Raw genomic sequence first — 15172 nt, 5'->3', positions numbered from 1 at the left:
GATTATTAAATATTTTAACGAATATAATCATTCTCGAATACATATAACAAATATAACTCGCATACCTTACGCAATTTAAGATTTTCTAATAATCAGATACCCAAAAAAAAAAAAAAACCTGAAACCGGCGACTTGGTAAGCAGAATCCAACGGCTGAGATTAAATCCTTAAAATCATCGGTGAGTGCTGGTGAGATGTCATTAAAAAAAAAAGGGTACAATTAGACATGAAGATATAAAATGACGAATATACCCTTGACGCCGCTGAGCTTCCTCCTCCTCCTTCCTTGTTGTTCCTTTGCCTTCTTCAATCTTTCTCCTCGATTCTTCTTCTTCCGATAGAGACAAAACCGTAATCGATTGGTAAAAAAATCTTCCTCCTCCGGTCATTACTTCTTCTCGACGATTCGAATCCGGTACTAACTTTTAACTCATTGTTTCGAATCTGTTCATTAGCAGCAGCTCAATGTGATTATATTCCCGTCTCAGGAGAATCTCTGATTAATATTTTGATGTTCTATGTGAATTTTAACCGGAATGTTCTATGGTCGTTGTCTCCCGCTTTTGAGATTTTTCTTAATCATCTTGTGTTAGCTTGAATCAATTTAGAAGCTTTTAGATCCTAAACTCTCTCTCTTGTTTGATCCTTTTTGTTCTGTAGATATTGGGGTTTTGAATAAAGTTCGTCTTTTTTAGATGGAACATGAGCAAGATGACGACCCTGGTACATCAACGAATGGTGGGGGGGTTGACTCGGGACTTGATGATTTAATGGCAAGTGTCTCTATATGTGATTCAACTGTGAAGAACAACAGCAGCAGTCATATCGATAGGAGGTCTGTTGATGATTCAGTTAGTAACGAGCAACCTAATATTTATCGACAAGATATTGTTAGAAACAACAGGACGGGTAGTATTGGTGTTGTTAGCGAAGTAGCTGGTGATTCTGACTCTGAGAGTGATATTACTGATGTGGAAGACGACGACGACGATGATGATGATGACGGTAATGATGATGATGATGAAGAGGAAGGGAAGAAGGCTAGTGAAGAGAATGTTGGTCATGGAGATGGCAATGCTGCTGGATATCTTGGTGAGAAGAAAGCTGATGGGAATTATAAATGTGGTGCACTTGAGGGAGATCAGATTCGTGTGCTTTGGATGGATAACACTGAGCCTGTTCAAGATATTAATGATGTGACCGTTGTGGACCGTGGTTTCTTACATGGAGATTACGTTGCTTCAGCTTATGAGCCAACTGGCCAGGTGGGAATTGTAGTGGATGTTAACATATATGTAGATTTGTTGGCTCCTGATGGTTCTATCCACAAGGACATCTCAACCAAGAACTTGAAACGCGTCCGGGATTTTGCTGTTGGTGATTATGTGGTTCATGGCCCATGGCTTGGTAGAATTGATGACGTCTTGGACAATGTGACTGTCTTGTTTGATGATGGTTCCATGTGTAAAGTTCTACGTGTTGAACCCCTTCGGCTCAAACCTATTCCCAAGAATAATCTTGAAGAAGATGCAAATTTTCCTTATTACCCAGGCCAGCGGGTCAAAGCAAGCTCGTCTTCGATCTTTAAGAATTCCAGGTGGTTATCTGGACTGTGGAAGCCCAATCGGTTAGAAGGTACTGTGACCAAAGTTACTGCTGGATCTATTTTTGTCTACTGGATTGCCTCAGCTGGCTTTGGTCCAGATTCTTCTGTTTCCCCACCTGAGGAGCAGAACCCAAGTAATTTGACATTGTTGTCATGTTTCACCCATGCCAATTGGCAAGTAGGTGACTGGGGCCTTCTTCCATCGGTTAATCAATCTGCTACGATTCCCTTACACAAGCATGTATCTAAATTACGAATTTATGATTCCCAAACAAATGGTGCAGAACGGAAACAGAAAAGTGGGTGCGATTTAGAAGATGGAGTAAGCAGAAAAATTGAACCTGTTGGTATTACTGCTCAAGCTTTGCCAGAAGAAACTAGTGAAGATCTTCCTCAAAAAAATTCTTCTATTTCAAAAGAGCCTGGTCATGAGATTTGGCCTCACCATCGTAAGAAGATACGCAAACTTGTTATCAGAAAGGACAAAAAGGTAAAGAAAAAAGAGGAAAGCTTTGAACAAGCTCTTTTGATAGTTAATAGCAGAACATGCGTTGATGTAGCCTGGCAGGATGGTACAACAGAATGTAGACGGGAAGCGACAACATTGATTCCAATTGAGACTCGTGGTGATCAAGAATTTGTCTCTGAACAATATGTGGTGGAGAAAACCTCTGATGACGGTGATAACACAACTGAACCTAGACGTGTTGGCGTTGTGAAGAGTGTCAATGCAAAAGAACGTACCGCTTCTGTGAGATGGATAAAGCCACTTCAAAGGGTAGAAGAACCCCGTGAGTTTGAAAAGGAAGAAATTGTTAGTGTGTATGAGCTAGAGGGCCATCCAGATTATGACTACTGTTTTGGGGATGTTGTTGTTCGCTTATCACCTGTTACCGTTGCGTTACCAGCATCTTCTCCTGGAAACCCTTTAGAGGCAACACAGCAAGAACACGGATACCAAGATTCAGAATCCCACCAAGAAGCTAAAAGCCATAAGGGTAATGAAGAAAACGATAATAATACGGAACTTTCAAAGCTCTCATGGGTTGGAAATATTACTGGCCTCAAGGATGGTGATATTGAAGTAATGTGGGCCGATGGAACAATATCAACGGTACGTCAACCTAAACTAGTATATCCAACAATCTCTTACTGGTCTGGTCTCATTATATGATTTGCAACGTGTACGGAAACTTTGAGTGCTTTTGATACTGTTGCTGTTTCAATTTATTCATTGGGGATGTTCAATGTATGTCCCTGACCTATGTGGAGCTAGATGATTTTTAATTGATAATTTTTTTTCTTTCTCCTAGGTTGGCCCTCATGCAGTTTATGTAGTTGGACGGGATGATGATGATGAATCGATTGCTGGAGAAAGTGAAGCAAGTGATGCTGCTAGTTGGGAAACTTTAAACGAAGATGATACGGGTGCTCTTGGGATTTCTGATGAGGTTTATTTCCGTTTATAGAAAAGTTACTAATTTTGTAATTAGTAAATTATGTCTCCTGAAAAAAAATGTTATGGCACTGACTTACTTCCTTATTAACATAGGCATTGCCGTTTGTCTGCAAATTAATAAGAATGATTGATTTTCAGGAGCTTGGAAGGAGTAGTTCCATTGAGGGAAACTATGATGCAGATATCAATGCTGAGACCGATTCTGGGAGGAACGGTGCCCTAGCTCTTCCACTGGCTGCAATCGAATTTGTGACTCGACTGGCTAGTGGAATCTTTTCGCGTGCACGGAAATCTGAAGATTCTTCCAGTTCTGATTACACAGATGAAAATTTATATAAGCAGGCTGAATTGACCAACCCTTCTGATGAAAGAGATCGTCTCCTTGATGACCCTAGTCCATCAAAAGTCAATGTGATTGATAATTGTGAGTCAAAGGGAATTCAAGTAAACGCAGAGAATCTTTTGAGTGGGGAAACCTCTAAACTTTTAGAAGATGAAGCATTGGAAGCATCAAAGAGTGAAGACGAGCCAGTAACTTCTGAAAGTGATAGTTGCAGTTTCAGACGCTTTGATATATCACAAGATCCTCTGGACCACCATTTTCTTGGCGCAGATGGGCAGGTAGTTCAAGGACTTGCACTTTAAGATGACTCATGTGTTGGTTCAAAAAACTAAATATTCAATTTCCGCGTCCTGTAAAATATGGTTCTTTCACATGGCAGTTTAAATTGGAAACTTACTTTTGAATCTTAATTGTCGTATCAATCTTGCAGAAAACCAAAGAAAGAAAGTGGTTCAAGAAGGTTGATCAAGACTGGAAAATACTTCAGAACAATCTTCCGGGTAAGAATGTCTAGCTGTACAGTTAAAACGTTCAGCAGTATCTCATCATGGTAGCATCTTATCTAAAAAAAGTGATTTAACTTTGGCAGATGGAATCTTTGTTCGTGCTTACGAAGATAGAATGGATCTCTTGAGGGCCGTAATAGTCGGGGCATATGGAACACCATACCAAGACGGTCTCTTCTTTTTTGATTTTCACCTTCCGTCTGACTACCCTAGTGTGCCACCCGTATGGTTTCTAATTTATATTATTACTATTGTGCAACCTATTGTTGGATCCAGCTATGCTTAATATGAAAATAATGTTCTGTCATGTGCAGTCGGCATATTATCATTCTGGTGGTTGGAGGTTAAACCCCAATCTGTATGAAGAAGGCAAGGTCTGTCTTAGCCTTCTTAATACCTGGACAGGCAGGGGAAATGAAGTCTGGGATCCCAAATCATCTAGCATCCTTCAAGTTCTTGTTTCACTCCAGGGATTGGTGTTGAATTCAAAGCCTTATTTCAATGAAGCCGGGTATGATAAGCAGGTTGGAACTGCAGAAGGAGAAAAAAACTCACTGGGATACAATGAGAACGCTTTCTTGCTAAATTGTAAAACCATGATGTATCTTATGCGGAAACCGCCAAAGGTAATGGTGAAGTGAAGCTCTGTTGCTATTTCTACCTAATTTCACATTTTCCCCAGCTTTCTTTTCTTAATTTGTGATGCAATCTGTAGGATTTTGAAGAACTCATCAAAGACCATTTCAGAAAACGCGGCTACTACATTTTGAAGGCATGTGACGCCTACATGAAAGGATATCTCATTGGTGCCCTCGCCAAAGATGCATCCGTTATTGATGAACACAGCAGCGCTAATTCAACTTCGGTTGGCTTTAAGCTTATGTTGGCTAAGATAGCACCAAAGCTTTTCTCAGCGCTGAGAGAGGTAGGAGCTGACTGCAATGAATTCAAGCATCTTCAGCAGCAATAACACGAGTCTCAAAGGAGCTGGATACACCCATCATTGTCAATGAACAAAGTGAAGGTTTGCGGCTTCTTTACTAGTACAAGTTTCAAACTCAGATATTTCTGAAATGTGTGTATCAGTTATTTTTTTTGGAGTTATACGTGTTACTAAGTTGTAACCCCATCTGCTCCAACAATATTGGCAAATGCATTTTTTTGGTTGGTCGTGTTTTGGAGCCTACTAAGGTTTTTTAGGGGTGCACTTCAACACTTGTTTCTTTTTTCATGGGTTGTCAAGTTCTTTCTAACAAAGATTATTTCAGTGAAGTTATTTTGCGTTAATAGTTTCTGTCCGATGAAATTCTGTAGTAGTTTCGCCTTGATTTATATCTGGTATACAGGAAACGTTCTCGAACTGGCATCTCTTATTTATTCTTTTTTCTTCAAATGAAAGATCTTCAAAGCTTATATGGTTCTTTAACTTGTGGAAACTCTGATATGACAACATGGTATTGTCCTTATTGGTTGTTGTGGTAAGGGTTGATGTGTTGGTGGTGGTGATGATGATGAGCGCTTTGATTCATCTGATGATCAAATGGGTGATGATGATGCTGGTGATCATCATAGTGTTGAAAATCAACTTCGTTCTTTTCGTTTTGCATAGAACCGGTCGCCATCTGATCATCATGCCATCCTCTAGATGTGTTCCGGGTTATTTCTAGCAACGAGTTCCTTACGTGTTCAGCTTGCACCATCTCGTTATGATTTTTCTGTAACATGGGAATAAAGAAACATTTAGTTTTTGTATATTTTGTTTTTCCGCAGGTCCTTTAGATCAATCACACCTCGACTTTGAAGACATTGGAGACAAGGCTGAGGTAGCGAGTCGTGTTAGCATTCGTAACTTCCAGTCCCAGAGAATCCAGTGCCTCCATTAGCCTTGTGAAGCCTCCTGATTTGTATTCGCAAATCACCTTTACGAAAAACTCTCTGCCATCTAGCTGAGCCACATCCACCTGCGGCTGAAACCCCCCAACCCAACATAAAACCGATAGCATGAGAATGTGATTTCAGAGTTCAGTATAGAAGAAAGGTGAGAGTTAGTTTCTTCTTATAATGCTCTAACCTCCATTTCTTGCCCTTTATCATTGGAATTGTCAAGATCAACATCTTGTTTCACGTTAGGAACGTTGGAGTTACATGAAAGCCCCGGGTGAAACCCAGTTACCACCGTCCCATTTAGGCTCATCCCTCCTTGCTGCCTATTAGATCCATCCTCAGTCTCTGAATTCTCTTCAAGCTCGTCTTGAAGCTCCTTTGCTTCATTCTGCAACTCCTTAACGTAGTTGATCGCGTCACCAAGGATTGACGCCCTATCCAACTTCCATGCCACAAAAACTGGTTTCAGAAAACAAACAAGAAACCCCGAGAGGATAACTGCAGATAGAATATACCTTGGTGATCGTGGGAACAAGTGACCGGAGAGCATAAAGCCTATCATTTAGCTTTTTCCTCCTCCGTCTCTCAGCCATCAGGTTCTTAGCTTGAGATCCTTTGCCTGACTTCTTCTTGTACTTTGGATCATCTTCATCATCAATCTGGTCGCTGCAATCCGACCCTGAATCCAACCTACCGTTCTCATTCATTTCCTTATCGTTAGCTACTTGCTGTTCGTTCACAAGCAAGCTAGGCTCGCCCATCACTGGAATCCCATCGTCTGCCATAGTGTTAAATGGGTTCAAACCCATCATCTCCTTAATAATATTCTCCGGGAGATACCCTAAGGCTTGTTGATGATAGTCACTCTTCATCTTCAAGTGCTGTTGTGCCTCGTAATCACTCATCTGAGGCAAGAAATTGAGACGGATTTGATCGGAAGAGATATCGTACGACGACGGGAGATTCATAATGTCTTCATCCTTGGAACCCTTTTGATGGCTTTCACCAGACAACATCCCATACGGCTTTGATTCGACCTCGTCCGCTGCCATCATGTTTATCGTTACCGTTTCATCCATCAACATGTTGCAATGTCCCATTACAAAATCCACCACGTTCTGATCTTCAGCGACCTATACGTACAAATCTTGTGAATTTCTGATCACAGTTTACAACCAACAACTAAGAGACATAAACATACATGTCTGGTCGCAAAGAGCTCCACTAGTCCTCCCGATATAGGAATCAAAACTCTCGTACAGATTGTTTCCTGAATTCAAGAAAAATAATATTTAAGACTAGTTGTTCATGTGATTGTGATAACTTAAAACTCCAAAAATCCGATAATACCTGCATAAAAGTTGGTTCTGAGCTCTCACTCAACCAACCGGTCTGGTTAGTCAGAAGTGTCTCCGCATATATCCTACATCAAAGTCCATTTTTCTTATGTCTCTAGATAACTCTTCTGAAAGAATACATATGGATGTGTAGCTTGTATATGACCATACCCGGAGTCGAGAGGGATTGAAGAAGGAAGATGAGAGAGAGATTCACAAGATTTGGTCCGAGGATGGTGAAACATAACATCCCTACAACCTCCGAAGCTAAACTCTTCGGTTCCATTCTCCGCTATGAGTTCTGTCCCACCACAACAACATCCTATCCACTTCACAAACCTGTCTCCTCCAAAACCAAAATAACAATATATGTGACGAAAGAGAAAGAAAGATAGATAGAGAGAGAAAAACTCTTAAAAGCTTAACTACTCAAAAAAAAAAAAAAAACCAAATCAACCTTTGGTCTTCGTTTAGTCTCCAAAGAACACAATAGTCCCAATCTCTTTCACCAACAAGAGGCCTCAATTTCTCCAACAAGTTTTGCATATTACTCTCCATTCTACTGCATAAATCAAATAAAGCCTTATAATGTCGACAAAAACCACAAAATTCTGTCAAACCTGATGTATACATTGGGATAGAACTATAATGATTCTGCTACCTTGGCTCCTATCCAAAAATCATATAAAGCGTCTCTTCAAACTCTAACTAATATGTATACAGCAATTAAAGAGACAAAATGAATAATTTATCATGATTTATAGAACTAAAATATCATGAGGAAAATATGCCAACAAGAACTTACACAAGATTCTCGGAAGAAACAAGGCTCCTCAAAAATCTTGTGACTGCTGAAAACTTGACAAGAGAAAGCCAAGAAGAGGTAGCAAAAGAAGACAAAAGATTGCAAGAAAGAAGAAGAACAAGTAGAAGAATGAATAGGTAGCAGCTAATTACTTCCATACAAGGTTGAGCTTTTTCATGTAACAATAACGTCACTAGAAAACTTTATTTATATATATATATATATATGACTTATGATTTCTTCTCTCTTCTCTCTTATGAGAAGTTTGTTTATGGCTTTGGTAGGTAAAGTGCAGGACATGCATGACGATCATGTATATATTATATGAAATGTGTAATTTGTAAAGAAAATACATTATATGTTAAGTATATATTATAAAAAAATAAAAAATAAAAAGAATTAGAATGATGAAAGGGGCAGATTTGCATGAGCTAAGATAACGTGTAAAACCCTAACTAACTTTGTTGAGAGCTTCTCACTTCGTTCCGTTTAGGTTATGCATTCTTCTTTCGGTGTCTCAACTACTATTTATCCCTTTTCTTTTCTCTCTTTTTTTTTCTGTTTCATTCTTTGTTATTTTCATTGCTCAGTTTGAGTTCTCTTCGGATCCATATTTTCGTAAATATGTAATCTGATTTTAACAAAAAAAAAAAAAAAAAACAAGAATTAGAAAGAAAATCTTATGTTATTTTATAGAATTGAGAAATAAAATTACAAAAATAATTGTGGGTAGACATATAAAGTGACAAATAGAAGTAATTAATTATTCTATGAAAACAATTAATAATAAAAAAAGAAATTATATTATTCACGTAAAATATTGTTTTATTGTTATTCGAGGAGCAAAGCTGAGCTAGTTTTGTCTCCTAATTAATATCACATTGATCCAACTGTCCACCTTTCATGAAGCTAAAATTCCGATTACGTAACAAAACCACTCTCATAGTCCGACGTAAGTTTATGTATCTGAATTACATCTACACGCATGTTCCTCTTCATTCTTCAATATTTATATCATATGAGTCTATAACTAATATCATATATAATAGATTTAGAATTTGATTTCAGGAGTATACAATTCTATTTGGGAGATTTGAGTTACAGTCTTATCGTAATTATCCGGATAAACGAAACAATAATTACTTCTATGTGACAAGTTTTGATATACTTTACTGATGAATTACAAAATATAAAAACTTATATATATAGAGAATGTTATTTGTTCTCAAAATTATACGACAGAGGACTTACTAATATATTTGCAAGATAACAAACATTGTTAAGTTTTATGAGTGACAAGTCAGAACCAAATATAGTAAAGAGTATTTTGATCTCTTCTTTTATGTCATTTTTTAATTCCCTACGTGGGATCTTAACATGCATTAAGGTGGTGACTCGGAGAATGATATATGTAGATACTTGTTTGTTGTTATGGGTCAAAAACTTTTGAAAAACCATCATGTAACAAATCAAGTTTTTTTCTTAAGAAAAATAATTCAGGGTTAGTGCAGCCATTTTTTTTAGGTGCTCTTCACTAAGTATGGCCATATAAAATAACTGAATTTAGGAAAATTGAATGAAATAAAAAAAAAAAAGAAAATACCCTAAAATAACGCGAAAACAAGTTTTGTGGACAACTATAGCACACATTCCAAAAATTTCTAAAATCAGTACTATTTAATACATTAAAATATTTAAAATTAATTTTAAAAAATTAGGTTTGGGTTCTCAATTTCACATTTAGGATATAGTTTTGAGGGGTGGGGTTTAGTATTTGGAATTTAGGATTTAATTTTAAATGATTAATTGGTGATATTTTTGGATATTTAGAGATGTTGTGCTGATTTTGGAAAAAAAAACTTTTTTTGATGCTATTTTCGAGAATCTCCCTAAAAAAAATATAACTAAAAACAATAAATGAATTATATTCATATATGCGAGAGCATATAAGGTGAGAATTGGTTATTCACGTCTTTTGTTTAGTTTTCTATTAAATTATTTTCAAATGATATATATTATCATTAAAAACTATCTTAACTAATATTTAACTAAGTACTAACCCGCAGTTTTCCGCCGGCTGAAATTTTTGTTTGATGAAAATTTTTAATAATTTATTTTGTTATTATGTTATTTATAAAGATTTGTGATTTAAAATTTGATTTGCTTATATTAAAAATTTTGTATTTAAAAATGTTTATTGAAAATCTGTCAATAAAACAATTGCATGTAATGAACTTTAGATTTTATTAGATTAGATTTTTATAATCTTACCTGTTAATTTTTTTTAAAAGTACGTATTAGTTTTGATTCTAATAGATATCTTTTTTTACTTTGCTACAATTTATTTTATTTTATGTGTTCACAATTTTTGTTTTTTAATTAATTATATTTAATTAATTAATTAATTAATCTTAATTAAGTTTTTCTAATGGCAATTGAATGTAATTTTTTACACATTTTAAGGTTAGTTTCATATTTGTACTTCCCAATTAATATAGTAAGATAACACTTATATTTAAAATAATTTAAGAACCATTTAATTGAAACAAAAATTTAACAATATAAAAACATAATTAAATAACACTATATATATATATAAATTTTAATTCTTTCATATTCTATTAAATTCTCACGTTCAATAACATCCCTAATACATTGATTTTGTTATCGTTTTCATGATGGTAAATAGAACAGTCCAATAAGTGATTACATCCTTTTTTTTGTTGAAATGAAATAAGCACTAGTAATCAACAAAGATATATGTATGTATAGATCAAACATTTAAAATGAAATTTGAACCGTAAAAGTAAAGGTAATTGTAAACCAAGTGGTCTTGGTCAGTGGTAAAGGGAGAAAAGTCTCGTCACCTGGGTTCAAGTAGCATTGACCACGGAAAAACTTTTAGGATCACTTCTGAAATTTAAGAAAAAAAAAATTGTATGAGAGTTGACGTAGGAGGGATTTAGTAAATTTAATTTTTTTCTGATATTTACTTAAGTTAGTTTTCTATTGCTGTTTATATTTTTCTATTTTATGTTTTGGGTTTCTTCTCTATATATAGAGAGTCTAGGTTATTGGGAAGACAGTTTTTTTTTAATTCTAATTAATAAAAGCAGAGAGTTATCTTCTCTAATCTGGTGGATTTCTAGAGTTTCTATTAATCAAGTTCACGCTTGAGAACTTGATTTCTAACTAGGATTAGCACTTGCTATTCCTAGAGTTTCTGACTGCGTCAAGTGATATCAGAGCAGGCTTTCTCCTGTTTCTTTTTCAAGGCTTGATCAGCTATGGGGGATCAATCTGTGACCAAAGCAGAGTTTCAGGGTTTTACCGAGGCTATTAGCACGACCCTAACTGCTTTGACCGACCAGATGGCGAATTTGACAAACTGGGATGGCGAATTTGACAACTGAGATCAGAAATTGCATCAACAACACAAATCCACAAAGAGGCAGAGAAGGAGAACAAGTTGGCTTAATGAAAATCAGCATAGAAACAGGGGAAGACGAATCCCAAGAGTAGACAACAATCGTGCTGTTATTAATGAAAGTTTAAGTTCTGAAGAAGAGGAATTTGTGGAGGACGAAGTTGAGCAAAGAAATCGACAAAATAATCATGATTACCGCGTAAAGGCTGACATTCCATTGTTCTATTGAACTATGGGTTTCGAAGATTTTCTGGATTGGCAAATAAGCGTTGATAGGTTCTTTGAAGTCATGGGTGTCCCTGAAAATAAGCAAGTTAAGATGGTGGCAATTACGCTGAAGAGTACTACTGTTGTGTGGTGGGATAAACTTGTTATTCAGAGGCAAAAACAAAGAAAGGGGGCCAGTCAAGACATGGAGGCGGATGAAACATTTCATGATGGACAGGTTCTTACTAGAGGACTATGACCAGATTCTCTATAAGATGTATATTGAATGTGTTCAAGGAAAAAGGACTGTGATTTAGTATACTACAGAGTTTCTGCGATTTTCTGAGCGTAATGATCTTGGAGAGACATAAATCCAAAAGTGGCGAGATACATCAGTGGGTTAAAGAGTTCTATTCAAGAGAAGATGGGTTTACAAACTTTATGGACTGTGAAAGAGGCTTCTAGTCAAGCTTTGAAAGTTGAGTTAATTGAGAAATCTCCTCGCAATTTCACTTCCCTCAGAAGATATTTACCTCAAAATAATTCTGAATTGATAGGAGATAAGGAGAAGAGTGCAATAGCAAAGGAGCTGGAAGTTCTAACAATGGTTCTAATAATGCTCAGCAGAATAAAACACCAATCCAGAAGCAAAGTAACACTTATGCGAGACCATCCATTGACAAGTGTTTCCGCTGTCAAGGACAAGGTCACAAATCAAACGTTTATCCGAGTAGGAGAACTACAACTTTGCTAGAGGAGGAAGAAGAACATGAAGAAGAGGATGAATATGCAGGTGTTGAATTTTCTAAAGAAGAGTCGAATGAGATGACAAACATTGTACTTGAAAGGGTCTTATTATCATCTAAGGAAGAAGGGACAGCGAAAAAAACTGTTCAGAACAAGGTATTCAATTAACGACAAAGTCTGCAACTTGATTGTGGATAATGGTAGCACAGAAAACCTAGTTTCTCATAAACTGGTTGAATATTTGAAGTTACCCACGACGCCACTTAAGAAGCCATATGCATTAGGATGGGTGAGTAAAGGCTCTCGATATCGAGTAACACTGTCTTGTAGGGTTCCGATCTCCATTTGATGTTCTTGACATGGATGTTTGTCATATCATACTTGGTCGTCCTTGGCAGTACGATAATGACGTTACATATCGAGGAAGAGATAATGTGTTAATATTTTCATGGAATGGGCACAAGATTGTTATGGCTCCTGTTTCACACCTTGACCAGAATTCAAGGAGGAAAAATTCTAACTTCTTGGTATTGGCAGATAGTGAAAGAGAGCTTGGTGAAGCAATAAAAGAATATGAATGTATATGTCTGGTGGTGATTAAAGGGCTGATGAGTGTTGCAACAGAAGAAGTAACAACTCCAAAAGATATACTAGAGATTCTACAAGATTTCAAGGAGCTAATTGCAGATGACTTACCACAAGAATTACCTCCTATGCGCAACATTCAGCATCAGATTGACCTTATTCCAGGATCAAGCTTACCAAATCTTCCCCGTTACCGTATGAGTCCAAAAGAAAATGAGAATTTAATGGAACAAATTGAAGATATGTTAAGGAAAGGGTTCATTCGTGAGAGCATGAGTCCTTGTGCAGTACCAGTCCTTCTTGTTCCTAAGAAAGGAAATCAATGGTAAATGTGTGTAGATAGCAGAGCTATCAACAAGATAACTATCAAGTATCGTTTCCCCTATTCCTCGATTGGACGAAATGATTGACAAGTTAACTAGTTCTAAGGACTTTTCTAAGTCAGATTTTCGCAGTAGATACCATCATATACGAATTAGGCCTGGAGATGAATGGAAGACAGCTTTTAAGAGTAAAGATGGATTGTATGAGTGGCTGGTGATGCCATTTGGGCTGTCAAACGCCCCTAGTACCTTCATGCGGCTAATGAATCAAATTCTTCGTCCGTTTACAGGTTCTTTTGTGGTGGTTTATTTTGATGATATTATGGTCTATAGTAAAACAAAAGAAGATCATTTGGAGCATGTGAGACAGGTGTTGCAAGTTTTAGAAGAGAATAAGTTTTACATTAATTTGAAAAACGTGCATTCAACACCAATAAGTTGCTCTTCTTGGGTTTTGTTGTTGGAGAAGAAGGAATTCATGTTGACGAAGATAAAGTAAAAGCTATTAGGGATTGACCTGTCCCGAAATCAGTAAGTGATGTATGCAGCTTTCATGGTCTTGCTACTTTTTATAGGAGATTTATAAGAGATTTCAGTACTATTACTTCTCCTATTACCGAGTGCCTAAAGAAATGAAAGTTTCAATGGGGTCTCGAGCAAGATAACAGTTTTGATTTAATAAAGGAAAAGCTATGTACTGCACCAGTTCTAGCATTGCCTGATTTTGATAAAGTGTTCCAGGTTGAATGTGATGCTAGTGGAGTGGGAATAGGTGCTGTTTTGTCTCAGGAAAAATGACCAATGGCTTTCTTCATTGAGAAATTGAGTGAAGCTTGACAAAAGTGGCGTACCTATGATCAAGAGTTCTATGCAATATTTAGAGCCTTATGGGAGCATTATCTGATTCAGAGGAGTTCATTTTGTTCACTGACCACCAAGCTTTGAAGTTTTTTCACAGCCAAAAGGTGATTAACAAAATGCATGCTCACTGGTTAGATTTCTGCGGGAATTCCCCTTTATAATCCAGCATAAGTCAGGTGCGCTGAATAAGGTGGCCGATGCTTTAAGTAGGAGGGTGATATATCATGGTTTTTACGGTTTTTAACCATGATATAAGTGTGCTTTTTGAGTCTTTTGATTTGTTTTCTAGGATGTTTTAGAGTCTTAACAGGTTTTCTAGGATTTTGGCACGGATGGAGCGAAATAGAGCAATTTGGATGATTCTGGAGCATTTAACCGGAGGAAATCAATTTGGAGTCTGATTATACGAAGAGCATCGATCGACACCTCTGCAGCATCGATCGACACCTCTGCAGCATCGATCGACACCCCTGTTTATCTGACGAGAGAACAAGAATTGGAAGTTTTACAATTTTGCCCGAAGTTTTCCATAATTGCAGCACAAGTCCCTGACGTGTTTTAGGACATATATATAGTATTTTAGGTTTTAGAAAAGCACAAGTTATTTTCTAGCAAGTTTTACTTTCTGCAACCCTCTGAGATATTGAGAGCTTTTGGGAGAGAGATCTGAACTCCTTCGAGAGAAGATTTCCTGAACTCCTTCTTATTACTTTTAATATCTATTGTATGTTATTCAGAATTATGATTTGTCCTTCATTAAACATGTCTGAGTAATTTGCTTGTTAGATTTAGGGTTTTTCATAGGGTTTTTATGATTTATTAGATCTGTGATTTTTAGGTTTTTAATCTTTTATGATCTTCATCCTTGGTTGTTTTTCATAATAATTCTTGATTGATCACCTAGAATTATTATCTTAGGGTAATAAATTGATATGAGAATATAATTATTTTCCTGAATAAAACCATTGATGAGCAAAATTACTTTTTACAAAGAGATTTGATTTAGGAATTTTGTGAACTTATCTAAACCTGAATTTAAAGCTGATTTTTAACATTGAATTTTACAAAGAGATTTGGAATTT

At 36.5% G+C, this 15172-nt stretch overlaps 2 protein-coding genes across 4 annotated transcripts; one reads left to right on the top strand and one right to left on the bottom strand.

Moving 5' to 3' along the window:
* The first annotated feature begins 98 nt into the window (after positions 1-98).
* On the top strand, positions 99-5201 carry LOC104766994 (putative ubiquitin-conjugating enzyme E2 23). Of its 2 annotated transcripts, none has more exons than XM_087502856.1 (8): positions 99-415; positions 661-2720; positions 2920-3057; positions 3204-3686; positions 3839-3908; positions 3998-4137; positions 4229-4540; positions 4630-5201. In XM_087502856.1, exons 2-8 carry the CDS (start codon positions 696-698, stop codon positions 4882-4884), a joined length of 3423 nt encoding a protein of 1140 aa, XP_087358982.1. In that variant the 5' UTR covers positions 99-415; positions 661-695; the 3' UTR covers positions 4885-5201. The 2 variants fall into 2 exon arrangements, with proteins under 2 accessions (XP_087358982.1, XP_087358983.1); XM_087502857.1 differs by having other exon boundaries at positions 223-415; positions 696-2720.
* Positions 5202-5266: 65 nt separating this feature from the next.
* Positions 5267-8266, bottom strand: LOC104766995 (transcription factor ABORTED MICROSPORES). Of its 2 annotated transcripts, XM_019241432.2 has the most exons (10): positions 7941-8033; positions 7797-7843; positions 7593-7697; positions 7307-7474; positions 7149-7221; positions 7000-7068; positions 6314-6931; positions 5986-6240; positions 5705-5881; positions 5267-5629 (listed from the first exon to the last, which is right to left on the bottom strand). In XM_019241432.2, exons 3-10 carry the CDS (start codon positions 7691-7693, stop codon positions 5378-5380), a joined length of 1713 nt encoding a protein of 570 aa, XP_019096977.1. In that variant the 5' UTR covers positions 7694-7697; positions 7797-7843; positions 7941-8033; the 3' UTR covers positions 5267-5377. The 2 variants fall into 2 exon arrangements, with proteins under 2 accessions (XP_019096977.1, XP_010489298.2); XM_010490996.2 differs by lacking the exon at positions 7797-7843 and having other exon boundaries at positions 7941-8266.
* Positions 8267-15172: the final 6906 nt, after the last annotated feature.

Source organism: Camelina sativa, chromosome 19 (genome assembly GCF_030686135.1).
Source record: "Camelina sativa cultivar CO46 ecotype springtype chromosome 19, ASM3068613v1".
Taxonomy (NCBI): Eukaryota; Viridiplantae; Streptophyta; class Magnoliopsida; order Brassicales; family Brassicaceae; genus Camelina; species Camelina sativa.
The sequence above is the reverse complement of the archived record's forward strand: the minus strand, read 5'-3'. Positions and strand labels throughout refer to the sequence as shown.

What these genes read in the sequence shown, in the direction of transcription:
- LOC104766994 (XM_087502856.1), top strand. Translation starts at nt 696, where the DNA reads ATGGAACATGAGCAAGATGACGACCCTGGTACATCAACGAATGGTGGG. An exon ending in CCGATGGAACAATATCAACG is followed by an intron (nt 2,721 to 2,919) that starts GTACGTCAACCT and finishes TCTTTCTCCTAG; the next exon opens with GTTGGCCCTCATGCAGTTTA. An exon ending in CTCTTGGGATTTCTGATGAG is followed by an intron (nt 3,058 to 3,203) that starts GTTTATTTCCGT and finishes ATTGATTTTCAG; the next exon opens with GAGCTTGGAAGGAGTAGTTC.
- LOC104766995 (XM_010490996.2), bottom strand. Translation starts at nt 8,098, where the DNA reads ATGGAAGTAATTAGCTGCTACCTATTCATTCTTCTACTTGTTCTTCTT. An exon ending in CAGAACCAACTTTTATGCAG is followed by an intron (nt 7,069 to 7,148) that starts GTATTATCGGAT and finishes TCTTGAATTCAG; the next exon opens with GAAACAATCTGTACGAGAGT. An exon ending in CCAATGTCTTCAAAGTCGAG is followed by an intron (nt 5,630 to 5,704) that starts GTGTGATTGATC and finishes CCCATGTTACAG; the next exon opens with AAAAATCATAACGAGATGGT.